This window comes from Geotrypetes seraphini, chromosome 9 (genome assembly GCF_902459505.1).
Source record: "Geotrypetes seraphini chromosome 9, aGeoSer1.1, whole genome shotgun sequence".
NCBI classification, from domain to species: domain Eukaryota; kingdom Metazoa; phylum Chordata; class Amphibia; order Gymnophiona; family Dermophiidae; genus Geotrypetes; species Geotrypetes seraphini.
Window position 1 is genome coordinate 118,510,372 of NC_047092.1, and position 14,470 is coordinate 118,524,841.

General features: G+C 46.9%; 1 protein-coding gene across 5 annotated transcripts in view; it reads right to left on the reverse strand.

The window, feature by feature from the left end:
* The window catches only part of CROCC2 (ciliary rootlet coiled-coil, rootletin family member 2), a 993,480-nt gene that overhangs the window by 738,744 nt on the left and 240,266 nt on the right, over window positions 1-14,470 (reverse strand). For 3 of the 5 annotated variants that reach the window (XM_033959482.1, XM_033959484.1, XM_033959480.1), the window contains exon 2: window positions 10,925-11,072. The exons of 1 other annotated variant lie outside the window; for it this stretch is intronic. Coding sequence is in view for 3 of the 4 variants with exons in the window: in XM_033959484.1 (XP_033815375.1) it covers window positions 10,925-11,072 (148 nt within the window). In the remaining variant the exon portion in view is untranslated. Of the gene's footprint in view, window positions 1-10,924; window positions 11,073-12,216; window positions 12,532-14,470 lie in introns of those variants that run through there. One more of the 5 variants, XM_033959481.1, reaches the window with a different exon arrangement.

Here is a 14,470-nt window from a genome sequence, read left to right on the forward strand (position 1 = left end):
CTGCAATAACCAAAGCGCCAAAATCAGCCTCCGCACGGGCCGCCACATCCAACCGGTAATGCTTCGAAAAGGTATTCCCAGAAGACCAAGTAGCCGCGCGGCAAATCTCCTCTAAGGAAAGCCCTCCGGACTCCGCCCAAGACGTAGCCAGCGCTCGAGTCGAATGAGCATGAAGTTGCTCTGGCAACTGCTTCCCCGCTATCAAATAAGCCGAAGCTATCGTTTGTTTGACCCAACAAGCAATGGAAGCCTTAGATGCCGCCATACCTTTGTTCTTGCCCGCGAATAACACGAACAAGTGGTCCGACCGATGAAAGTCATTAGTCACCCCCAAATAATGCAGAACAGCCCTACGCACATCCAGGAAATGCAACAATGAGAAGCGCTCCCCCCAATCCTCCCGCCGAAAAGCCGGGAGGAATAAACACTGGTTCACATGAAAGGACGAAACCACCTTAGGCAGAAAGGACGGCACCGTCCGAACAGACACCCCAGCGTCCGAAATGCACAAAAAGGCTCCCAGCAAGACAGCGCCTGCAACTCCGACACCCGACTGGCTGAAGCCATAGCCACCAAAAACACCGTTTTCAATGTGACATCTTTCAAAGTAGTAGTAGACAAAGGCTCAAAAGGTGCCGCCCGCAATCTCCCAAGGACAAGTTTAAGACTCCACGCGGGACAGGTCCGCTTTACAGGAGGCCGAATATGGTGAACCCCCTTGAGGAATTGAACCACGTCAGGTTGCAACGCGAGCGCCGAACGAGAAACCCGGCCTCTGTAACAAGCAATGGCCGCAACCTGAACCTTCAGGGAATTATAGGCCAACCCTTTAGCTACGCCTTCCTGCAGAAAGGAAAGAATAGCCGACAGAGACGCCTGGAAGGGCAAAACACCCTGCCCCCTACACCCAGACTCAAAAACTCTCCATACTCTAGCATAGGAGGCAGATGTAGAAATCTTTTTGGCTTGAAGAAGAGTTGAAATAACCTGTTCCGAATAGCCCCGGCGCCTCAGCCGCGACCGTTCAAGAGCCAGGCCGTAAGACCAAAGTGGGACGGATCTTCCATGGAGATTGGACCCTGAGTCAGTAAGTCCGGAGTCACCGGGAACGTCAGCCGATCGCCCGCCGACAGCTGAATCAGGTCCGCGTACTACGGCCGACGCGGCCAATCCGGAGCCACGAGGATCACCCTGCCCTGAAAGAGAGAGATGCAGTGCAACACCCAACCTATCATCGGCCAAGGAGGAAATACATAAAGAAGGCAACCCGGAGGCCACGGAAGGGCTAACGCGTCCACCCCCTCCGACTCCTGTTCCTTGCGTCTGCTGAAGAATCGAGGAAGCTTCGCATTGCGGTACGAGGCCATGAGATCCATCTCCGGAAGACCCCACCGCCGGACCAGCAGATCGAATGCCCGAGCGGACAGCTCCCATTCGCCTGGATCGAGAAGATTTCTGCTGAGAAAGTCCGCCTGAACGTTTTCGTGACCCGCAATGTGCGCCGCCGAGAGAAGAGGAATATGAACCTCCGCCCATCGAAACAGAACCATCGCCTCGTCGGCCAACTGAGGACTCCTGGTACCCCCCTGGCGATTGATATACGCCACCGCCGTGACACTGTCCGAAAAGACCCTGGTCAGACGGTCCTGAATCATGGACTGAAACGCCAGAAGCGCAAGCCTGATTGCCCTCAACTCCAGCATATTGATCGACCACTGGGCCTCCTCCAGGGACCAAATACCCTGCGCCGAGGCCTGCAGACACTGGGCTCCCCAGCCCAGAAGACTGGCATCCGTCGTAATCACGACCCAATCTGGCGTCGCAAGAGGCATGCCCCGGAACAGATGGACCTCGCTGAGCCACCACCGCATGCTACGGGACGCCTGAGGACACCACTGGAGACGGCGATTGTAGCCCTGAGACACCGGGGACCACCGGGAAAGAAGAGACATCTGCAACGGCCTCATGTGGAACCAAGCCCAAGGCACCACCTCCAGAGCCGCCACCATCGAGCCCAGAACCTGCACATAATCCCAAACGCGAGGCCTGGGCGACCGGAGAAGCAGACGAACCTGAGACTGCAACTTCTCTCCCCGGTCCCGGGGCAGAAAAACTTTCCCCAGACCAGTGTCGAACCTCACTCCCAGATGTTCCAATGACTGGGACGGGGACAGAGAGCTCTTGGGAAAGTTGATGATCCACCCCAAGGACTGAAGGAGAGAGATCACTCTCTGAGTAACCGACAGATTCTCCTGTCTGGAAGAGGCGCGGATCAGCCAGTCGTCCAAATAAGGGTGTACTCGAATCCCCTCTCTTCGTAGAAACGCGGTCACCACTACCATCACCTTCGAAAAGGTGCGTGGAGCCGTGGCGAGACCAAAGGGCATCGCCCAAAACTGATAATGTTGGCCTAGGATCGCAAACCGAAGAAATCTCTGATGCGGAGGCCATCTGGGTATATGGAGGTAAGCCTCTTTGAGATCTAGGGAAGTGAGAAACTCCCCTGGCTGAACCGCCGCAATCACTGAACGAACCGTCTCCATACGGAAATGTCAAACCCTGAGAAATCGGTTGACCCGCTTGAGATCCAGCACTGGTCTTACTGACCCCCCCTTCTTGGGCACAATGAAGTAAATGGAATACCTGCCGAGCCCCATCTTCTCCGGGGGAACCGGCACCACAGCCCCCAGCTCCAGAAGCCCCTGAAGAGTGAGGCGTACCGAGTCTCTTTTGGCCCCTCCATTGCACGGGGAGACCAAGAAAGAATCTGCGACGGGAGAGGAAAACTCTAACTTGTAACCGTCTCGAATAATGTCCAAAACCCACTGATCTGATGTTTTCTTGGCCCACTCCACCAGAAAGGCAGACAGCCGCCCCCCCAAGGGAATGGCGGAGGGAGCCGAGACCCCGTCATTGTGGATTGCGATTTGCTGGAGCACAGGCCGGTTGAACTGGCTGGGGTTTTGCTGCACGAAAGGAACTCCGTTGTGGAAATCTAGGTCTCGAATTCGCGAAGGACCCGGAAGAGGGTTGAAAGGACGGCTTACCCGGCCTATATCTCTTAACATCCCGGAAGCGAGGTCTTGCAACCGAGGATTTCAAAGGCGGCCTAGGTCTGTCCTCCGGCAATCGCTGTGTTTTGGTATCACCAAAATCCTTCACCAACTTATCCAAATCCTCCCCGAATAACAGCCGACCTTTAAAAGGGAGTTTCACGAGCCAAAGCTTGGACGCCGCATCCGCCGCCCAATGACAGAGCTACAAAGATCTGCGAGAAACCACAGACAGAGACATCTGTTTAGCAGAAGCGCGAATAATATCATACAAGGCATCCGCCAAATACGCCAGACCAGACTCCAGATCTGCCACTTCTGATGGAACAGAACTCCCGGACTCCATCATATTATCCGCTAACACCTGAGACCACTGTAGACAAGCCCGCGCAGCATAAGAACTGCAAACCGCAGCTTGTAAGGTGACCGCCGCCACCTCAAAGGACATTTTAAGCGAAGATTCAATTTTTCTATCCTGGACATCCTTCAGCGCAACACCCCCTTCCGCAGGCAAGGTAGTCTTTTTGGTGACAGCGGCCACCAAAGCGTCAACCCTAGGTGTCTGAAATTTCTCCAGTTCCTTCGGAGCAATAGAGTACAACTGTCGCATGGCCTTCGACACCCGCAGACTGGCCTCAGGGGTGTCCCATTGCGTCGCAATGAGCTCCTGCATGGCTTCATGAACCGGAAAGGATCTAGGCGGCTTCCGCGTCCCTGCCATCAGGGGGTTCGCGGAACCAGAAACCTGTGGATCCTCCTGTGAAATGTGCAAGCCCTGCAAAGCCTTACAAATTAAGGAGGAAAGTTCTTCCTTGTGAAAAAGACGGAGCGCAGAAGGATCATCCACATCCCTACCAATCGGCTCCTCCGCGTCCCATTCCGTCACCTCCCCGTCCTCCAACGACTCCGGAAGAGACAGAGACAAGGGGGAAGCTGAGGCAGGGTCCCCCTCATCCGCGGGCGCAAGTCTGCAACGCTTCGCCGCCTGAGCCTGCACCGTCTGTGAAACATTGGCAGGAGGAGCAGGAGAAGAAGATGTAGGCTGAGCAGCCAGAGTAGGCAGCAAATGAATATTCTGAGCCGGCTGAGCGCTCTGCAAGAGGAAGGCACGGTGCATTAACATGACAAATGCGGGCGAAAATGAGTCCTGCCCAAATTCCGCTGGCCCGGCCTGTACCGCACAGGGAAGCGAAACCGCGCCTTCCCCCAGCACTCCCGACGTTCCAACCGCCGCCAAACTCCCTTCAGATGCAGCCGCGCTCTGAAGTGTGGCCGACTCGACCGCGAGGGGAGAGGAGCTGGAGCGCGCCTCCCCAGCACGGGAAATCTCAAAAGCACTGGCCGGTAGCAGCGCGTCTTCAGCTGGCGAACCCGCACAGCCGGCGGAACACAAACCCGATGGTGTTCTGCGCTTCCCACAGCGCGAACACCATTTAACGGATTCAGCCGCCATTGGTTTTTTTTTCACAGAGAAAGCCCGCGAAAACAAACGAAGCTGCCTCCAACAAAAAAAACAACAGGAATCCGGCCACCGCCCTACACACACACAAACCAGTAACTTCAACTTACCCAAACTTTCCACCTATCATAACCTGAACAAGTTAAGGCTGGCAGTTGTAAACTGTAAGCTGACCAAAGGCACAGCACAGCACAGTGAGACTCTGTTTTTCTTCTTTCCAGTTTGACAAAAAAAATAAATAAATAAATTTCATCAGAGCCCAAAGGAAACCCCTCAATCCACTGGAGGGGAGGGTGGAGAAGGGACCTGGGTGGGCCCAGGTGTAGCTCCCAAAGCTGGCACCGCAGAGCCAGACACCCCTTGCTCTCTGAAGAGAAAAATTCTCAACAGGAGTAATTATATTGGGAGACTTCAATTTCCCAGGGATAGACTGGAAACTAGCAACCTCCAACTGCGGCAAGGAGGCCAAGTTCCTGGAGGTGCTAGGGGATTGCTTCCTGGAACAAATGGTAAAAGAGCTGACAAGAGGCAACGCCACCTTGGACTTGGTCCTAAATGGCCTCACGGGACCGATAACAGAAGTGGAAGTCGTGGTTCCACTGGGAACGAGTGATCACAATGTAATCAACTTTAAACTTGACATCGGGAAAGGGAAACATGCCAAAACCTTAACCACCACCTTAAACTTTAAAAAGGGTAAATACGATCGCATGAGGGCCATGGTAGAAAAACGACTAGAGAAGATGGTGGACAAACTTGAAACGGTAGATCAGGCATGGTCCCTACTGAAAAATACTATCACAGAAGCACAAGATCTCTACATTCCGAGGATTTCCAAAGATCGGAGAACAAAGAGCAAAAGAGAACCGGCATGGCTTACCATACAGGTGAAGGAAGCCATAAAAGAAAAGAAGGACTCTTTCAAAAAATGGAAATGCATAATGACAACCGAAGCCTGGAACAAACATAAAGATGATCAGAAGAAATGTCACAAGGCGGTGAGGGATGCCAAACAGGATTATGAGGAAAAAATAGTCCAGGAGGCCAAAAACTTCAAGCCCTTCTTTAGATACGTGAAAGGGAAAAAACCTGCAAAATAGGCAGTGGGACCCCTGGACGACCAGGGAAGAAAAGGGTACATCAAGGAAGATAAACAAATCGCAGACAAACTAAATTCCTTCTTTGCGTCTGTCTTTACGAAGGAAGACACCTCAACAATACCTGAAGCGGAGAAAGTGTTTCCAGGAGAAATAGAAGACAGCCTCACCACAGTTGAAGTGGACTTAGACCAGATATACTATCAGATCGACAAACTTAAAAGTGACAAATCCCCTGGACCGGATGGAATTCACCCGAGAGTCTTAAAGGAATTGAAGGTTGAAATCGGAGAGTTATTGCAAAAACTTGCAAACCTGACAATCAGAACTGGACAGATACCGGACGACTGGAGGATAGCGAACGTCACGCCAATTTTCAAAAAAGGATCGAGAGGGGAACCGGGCAACTATAGGCCTGTGAGTCTTACGTCGGTCCCCGGCAAGATGGTTGAAGCACTGATCAAGGATAGCATAGTCCGGCATTTGGACGCACATGACTTGATGAAACCCAGTCAACATGGATTCAGGAAAGGGAAATCATGTTTGACGAATTTACTCCAATTTTTTGAGACCGTAAACAAGCAAATTGATAGTGGGAAGCCTGTGGACATAATATACTTGGACTTCCAGAAAGCGTTCGACAAAGTTCCACACGAAAGACTTCTCAGGAAACTACAAAGCCAAGGCATAGAGGGAGATATACAAAGATGGATAGGCAAATGGCTGGAAAACCGAAAGCAGAGAGTGGGCATAAATGGGAAGTTCTCCGACTGGGAGAAAGTGACTAGTGGTGTACCCCAGGGCTCGGTACTTGGGCCGATCCTTTTTAATATTTATATCAATGACCTGGAGGAAGGAACATCCAGTGAGATCATCAAGTTTGCAGACGATACAAAACTATGCCGGGCAATCAGATCGCAGGAGGATAGAGAGGAACTCCAGAGCGACTTGTGTCGGTTAGAAACATGGGCGGAGAAATGGCAGATGAAGTTCAATGTGGAGAAATGCAAGGTAATGCATTTAGGCAATAAAAATAAGGAATACGAGTATACAATGTCAGGTGCAACTCTGGGGAAGAAGGCAAATAGAATGTTGGGCATGATAAAGAAAGGAATCTCGAGTAGATCGGAGAAAGTTATAATGCCGCTTTATAGGGCAATGGTCAGACCACACTTGGAATACTGCGTCCAACATTGGTCTCCCTACCTAAAGAAGGATATAAAACTGCTGGAGAGGGTGCAGAGACGAGCAACAAAACTGGTGAAGGGTATGGAGAGACTGGAATATGAGGATAGACTTATAACACTAGGATTGTTCTCCCTTGAGAAAAGGAGACTGCGTGGGGATATGATCGAGACCTTCAAAATACTGAAAGGAATCGACAAAATAGAGCAGAGAAGATTATTTACACTGTCCAAATTGACACGGACTAGAGGACATGTAATGAAGCTAAGGGGGGACAGGTTCAGGACTAATGTCAGGAAGTTCTGCTTCACTCAGAGAGTGGTTGACACCTGGAATGCCCTCCCAGAGGAGATTATTGCGGAATCGACCGTCCTAGGCTTCAAGAGCAAACTAGATGCATATCTCCTTAAGAGAGGCATATAAAGATATGGTGGACTATAAATTACGCCAGGTGTACACCTGGCAGGGCCTCCGCGTGTGCGGATCGCCAGACTTGATGGACCGAAGGTCTGATCCGGAGATGGCAGTTCTTATGTTCTTATGAAACTTCTATGAAGTCACCGGCACAGCCAGAATCCAGGAGCTAGATGAATAGCGAATACCCCTGCTGGGAGATAGAGCAAACTGAATGGACAGGAGGAATGTCAGTCTATAAGACCACCTGTTAATCAGTTTCTCTATCTCCACCTGCTGGTCGATGTGAGCTATCCCACTAGTCTCTGGATTCATCTGCTGCTGTGCTAAGGAAAACCACTTCTTTTTTCATTGGCAATGAATAGTGTAAGTGCTAATGCAGCTAATCAACCTGCCAGTACACTAATATCCAAAGTAAATAATTACCCCCCTTCCATATTCAGCTAACAAAACCTATGCAAGTACCAGCCAAAATTGGGTTTATTTCCCATAATTCTATCTACAGTTAATCTTAATTTATCAGCAGGGCATTTCCCCACTATGTGAAAAACAGCTATTGCTCGTCCTATCATAAAGAAATCAACTCTAGACCCTTCCGTCCTTATACATTACTAGTGTTTAAGCCCGTTACATTAACGGGTGCTAGTAAAGCCTCCTTCCCTCACATGTCCCCTATTTTCAGCCCCAGCTCCAGCTCCAAACCCATTTCCCCCCCAGCCCCCTTCTCCCATCTTTTCCCTTTCAGCCCCAGCCCCCTTTTTTCACCAGCAGCATTTCCCTCCCCGCTCCACTTCCTTGTGCAGTAGCAGAAGAAGCATACCCTCCCCCTCCATTTTCCTGTGCAGCAGCAGCAGCATTTCCCTCCCCCAACCCACTTCCCTGTGCAGCAGCATCTCTTCCGTGCTCCCCCTGCCCTTCTTCCCTGCTCCCCTGGTCCAGCAGCACCTCTTCCCTGCTCCCCCTCACTGCCTTTCCTTACTTTGTACCACCCCAACCCTCCGAAGCCAGCTTGCCTGCCTGCCTGCCATACCCCTGTGCAGTAGAACTCTCTTCCCCTCCCCCCCTGCCAGCAGCACCTCTTCCCTGCTCCCCGGTCCCTCGTCACATATTTGTAAAATGGCCTAAAACTGAAGTCTGCCATATTGCATTGCAGTTACAAAATGATGTGCAGTACCTGCCTGCCAGCCACCCCCTGTGCAGTAGAACCCTCTCCCCCCCGCCACTATCGCCGCTGTGCAACCGACCCCACTGACCCTCCCACCGCGAGACGACCGTCAAACCTACTGGCTCCAGCAGTGGCCGCATCACACTAAAGACGCTGCTTTGCGGCCTTCCCATGCTCTGATTCCCTCTGATGGCGTCTCTGATGATGTCATCAGAGATGCGGCAGAGGAAATCAGAGTATTGGAAGGCTGCAAAGCTGAGTCTTTAATGTGATGCGGCGCTGCTGGAGCTGGGAGGTTTGTGTGTCTCGCGGTGGGAATGTCAATGGGGATTCGTGTGCGCCGGTAAAGGGTGCATGGGGGGGAGGGGGCGACGACGGCGGCAATCTTAGTGAGGGAGGGAGGGAGTCAACGCGCGCATGTACACTCTTGCCTGCCGTGGACCTACAGATCATGGAAAATGGAAAACGGAAGCACGCAGGTAAGAGTGCGCATGCGCGCTTAGGGTTTTATTATATTAGATTGTCCTTCATCCAGTATCAAACCTATGTTACATATCTAAATTTTTAGAAAGGTGGTATTTATACAACTCACATCACTGAAAAAACTTTAGTATTGCATTCTAGAGAATCAGGTTTTAGATCTCACTTTAGCACAGAGACAGTTTTAGCTGCACTGCTAAGTGATGAACTTTCTGCAGCTTTTGATCTGATAAATCATCTTTTGCTCCTTTCTCCTTTCTTTAGGCATTTCTGGAACCGTACTTACTTGGTTATCATCCTTTTTATCAAAAACGTACCTTTAGGGTTATCACCTAGACACTGGCATAGTAAGGGGGGTGGACCACCCCGGACGGAGGTGCCCGCAACTCTCCACCCCACCCCCCATGCCACGCTCACACCCTGCCTTCTCCATCTCCCCGTACCTCTTTAAAATCTTCGCCAGCGTGAGCAACTACTCTAGCCCAAGTATGGTCAGCTCCCCCAACACATATCCCTATTTTAATTGTGGCATTCTACCTTCCAGGTGCACCTTCATGATCTCACAATGAGGTCACCATTCTGCAATTGGAGACCTTCATTTGCAATGAACTAGAAGCCATCCTGAGGACTGTATCTCTTTTTTGTTTTTAACCTTTTGGAAATGAAGTTATCTATGCAAACATGTTCAGCTGGCGGCATCTTTTGGCAGTTAAGCTGACAGTGGATTCTGAGCTTGATGTTTGTCCAGTGTGGAGCTTTCATTGATGTTTGAAAAGAATTGCTGGTTATCATTCCTCCTGAAGAAGCGATTGGAGAAACACGTACAGGGGTTGAGGAAGACTGTAGTATATAGGCTATGGATATTGAAGATTACTTTTGTTTTAAAAAACTATATTACATGGATTATTGTTTTATGATTTTGATTTTGAGTTTGAACTTGACTTTGGACTACAACACACAATTGGGGAGCATGTTAAGGATTTGGAGTATTGTGAGCTACGAATGGAGTAGATTCTCAGCTGTTAAAGATAAGTAACCCTTCACTATAGATACTTTTTTGCTTATCTTTTCAAAAAATATCAGATTAATCATAGGCAAAAAGGGTGCTGTGATGTTTTAAAACCTGAATGGCAGCATCCATGGCTCTTATACCTGAAGCTTTTTGGCTTTCACTGAGCACATTCATTTATTTAGATATATTTTTTATGCTATGTCTAATAATACATATATTAATTCTCTACGGTAAAGAAAATAATCACTAGCACACCCACCAGGCTACTTAAGACACTTGCATGCAGCTCTGCTAGGCTTTCCCATACTAGATGCTGCTGTTCTAGAGGAAGGTATGTACTATTTCATTCAGATCTTTGTGTGGTGGAAGGGATTTAATGACCTTTGGGGAGTGTAAGGGGTTATAATTTAATCCTTCCAGTGGTCACCTGGTCAGTTTGGGTATCTCTATGGCACTTAGACACTTTTAAAACTAGTCTAGCTTAGAATGTCTAAATTCCATCCAGGACATCTTGGGAAAGGTTTGATTATTGCTGTAAGATGTCCAATCTAAGCCTGCCCAAAGCCACCCATAACACGCCTTCAACACGGCCCCTTTAGTTTTGGGCACACAGTGGCTAGAATGTCTCACAAAACATCCAGAAAGACACTTTTGAAAATCGGAACTTGGACGCCCTGGTGATTAGTACATGCAAGTGTCAATTTATGCCATTTTTTGGACATCTTAGTGATTTGAAAATGCCCCTAATTATGTAACTAAACTCTGGAATTCGTTGCCAGAGAATATTGTGAAAGCAGTTAGTTTAACAGGATTTAAAAATTGTTTGGATAATTTCCTAAAAAAAAGTCCATAAGCCATTATTAAGATGGATTTGGGAAAATTCACTGCTTATTTCTAAGATAAGCAGCATAAAATCTGTTTTATTATTTTAGAAGTTTGCAAAGTACTTGTGTCCTGGATTGACCACTGTTGGAAAGAAGATACTGGATTTGATGGACTTTCTGTCTGTCCCAGTATGGCAACTCTTATGTTCTTATGTAGATGCATTTGGTACCATACCTTGTATGCCTTCCTCAGTTAGGCTGTCTGTAATGATTTGCCTGATTCGAACAGGGACAGGTGTGAGTGTCCCCCTTTCTCCTTCTCGGACTGTCAGTATTTTGTACTCTTTGGAAGCTTCAGGGCTCAGTACTGTGTCCTCCAGCCTCTAAAATGCAAATGCAAAAGAGGCTTTATCAAGCTACGAGTGGTATTGTATCATACCAGGGTATCACTCTGTTGTTAAATTTATCACTATTAGACCTTCAGACCTTCAAGTTTATTTAAAAATTTTATATACTGCCCAATCGATCTTCTAGGCGGTGAACATTGTCTTGGTCTTGATTTATCCCAGCATGGCTTATAATTACCAAACTGTCAATGATGTTATAGTGTCATAGTTTCTCTTTGGCATAGGATTGGCAAGACATGTGATTTGTAATTATATTTATCATTAATCTTCAATAACTCTTTGGTATCAAATTATCCCCGCCCCCTCTTTACTAAGCCACGATAGAGGTTTCTACCACAGCACTAAATGCTCCAACACTGCTCTGACCCTCATAGAATTCCTATGAGTGTTGGAGCAGCGTCAGAGCATTTAGCACCCTGGGCCATGGTAGAAACCTTTATCACAGCTTAATAAAAGATGGCCTAGCAAAAAGACATAATTTTCAGCAGCAGATGACTGAAAATTCTGCAGCAACATATGAAAATCTATGGCCAAAGTTTTTAAAAAGTTACATAGAAATATAGAAACATGATGATAAAGGCCAAATGGTCTATCTAGTCTGCCTATCCGCAGTAACCATTATCTCTTTCTCTCTCCAAGAGATCCCACGTGCCTATTCCAGGTCTTTTTGAATTCAGACACAGTTTCTGTCTCCATCACCTCTTCTGGGAGACTGTTCCATGCATCTACCACCCTTTCTGTAAAAAAGTATTTCCTTAGATTACTCTGGAGCCGATCACCTCTTAACTTCAACCTATGCCTTCTCATTGTAGAGTTTCCTTTCATGCACATTTACATTACGTAGGTATTTAAACATCTCTCAAGAACACTATTGTAGTGACAATTAAACAATAATTACAGAAAAATGCCACTCCCAGCAGTGGACTACCTCTCTAAGATCTAACATTGAAATCAAAACAGGTGGAGAAAAAGCCTCAAAAACTATTATCACGCAGCAATCGTTGATGATTTACAGCTGGCGTTCTTATTGTCATTGGCAAAAAACTCCCACCCACAGCACAATGTAAAAGATCTAAAGAGGGGAAAACCCCACTACTATGCACAGTAATAATTTGTTTACCTTTTTAAAAATCTTTTTATAGTTCATTTTTATCATTTGTATAAATAGTAATAAGTTATAAAGATTCAAAATACAAAAAGCTTGAAAAACGGAAGCAAAAAACACTTAGCTCTGGTGCCAGAGAACACTACTGGAAGAGATCTGCCGGTACTGAATACATTTCTTCTTTTCAACGGCATTCCTCAGTCTCTCACAGTAAGCAAGCAGGTCCACGACAGAGCCAAAAACCTCTCCAACAAGCACTTGTTTTACCAACAGTCCTTCGGTTTCTTCAGGGATTCTCAAATCAGCTTCCACCAGCCAGAGATTCTTCAAACCAACTTCAGACGTGCACAATGGCACAGGATAACCAGGAAATAGAAATAGCAGGCTGAGAACTTACTTCCGGATATCTCACTTCCGGTCTAACATCAGCTGTTAATAAAAAGCACACCACTCCATTATTTATGGCAGCCTTTGAAGAACTTGGGTTTATCAATCTCGATTTTTTGTCACATATTTTTGTGGAAGAGATTTATAGATGACATATTCTTTGTATGGAAATCGTCTGAAGCTGAACTTTTAGAATTTCTTCGGTTCTTAAACTCCTGTCATTCAGCAATTCAATTTGAAATGAAGTTCCTTACTACCGATATTGTATTCTTGGATGTGAAAGTCATCTGGGGCTCTCAGTGTTTTGAGACAGCAGTTTACCTTAAGCCATCTGATCGTAACACACTTTTACAATATTTAAGTACACTCAAGTACACTTACAAATAACCTTCCTACCTTCCAATTTTTTTGATATAAACGTATTTGTTCTTCATCTAAACAATTTCACAATCAGGCACAACACCTGAAGACTCAGTATCAAAAATGGGATTATCCTTCCCATATTATTCAAAAAGCGTACCGTAGGGCTAAAATAGTCCTAGGGAACAACTCCTTAATTATCAGAAGAAGCCAGAAGAGAAGGGATCCTTTCCCTGTATTCTCAGATATTCCTCTATAGCACAAGCATTAGAAAAAAAATTAAGAGCATTTGGCCCACGTTACAGAAGAAAGAGTGCTTCCAGGGCTCTGATTAGAAACATAAAATATGATGGCAGAAAAGGGCCACTGGCCCAACAAGTCTGCCCACTCTAAGGACCCTCCTCCTTAAGCACTTCCACGAAGTGAACCCACATGCTTATCCCATTTTTTCTTAAAATCGAGCACGTTGCTTGCCTTAATTACCTGAAGTGGAAGATCATTCCAACGATCAACCACCCTTTCAGTGAAAAAATACTTCCTAGTGTTGCTATGAAATCTCCCACCCCTGAGTTTCAACGGATGTCCTCTTGTTGCCGTAAGTCCTGTAAGGAAAAAGATATCTTCTTCTACCTCAATATGGCCAGTTACATATTTGAACGTCTCTATCATATCTCCCCTCTCTCTGCATTCCTCAAGAGAGTATAGATGCAACTTACCTAGACGTTCCTCATATGGGAGATCCTTGAGTCCTGAGACCATCCTGGTGGCCATTCGCTGAACTGACTCCACTCTCACACTCTGTACAGTTGCGTTTTCCAGGAACCGTAATCTTCAGGACAAACTATTTCTAGGGTTGGGGAGGTGGGTCATTTTAAATGCGGTAAGTGTGCTGCTTGTGAACATGTGTTAGAGGGCTCTATTGTTCAGCTCCCAGGAAAAAAGTCTATTACCTTTCGAAGTTTAACAACATGTAATACAAAAGGGGTGATCTATGGGGTGATTTGCCCCTGTAAGCTCATGTATATTGGGAAAACATCACGAAGTTTTAAAACAAGGATCTTTGAGCATAGATCTAATATCTCTAACAAAAAAGAAGTGGACTTGCTAACTAGACACTGTGTTAAAGAGAAACATCTGTTCACAGAATTCAAATGTGTTGTGCTTGAACATATTCCTTTTTCAGAGAGACGTGGGAATAAAAGAAAGAAATTACACCAATATGAATAAAGGTGGATTTTTTTTCCAAAATACATTATGGCCATTTGGAGTAAATCAAAAAATCGAGTGGTGTGCTTTTTATTAACAGCTGATGTTAGACCGGAAATGAGACATCCGGAAGTAAGTCCTCAGCCTGCTATTTTTATTTCCTGGTTAACCTGTGCCGTTGTGCACGTCTGAAGTTGGTTTTAAGAATCTCTGGTTGGTGGAAGCTGATTTGAGAATCCCTGAAGAAATCGAAGGACTGTTGGTGAAACAAGTGCTTGTTGGAGAGGTTTTTGGCTCTGTCGTGGACCTGCTTGCT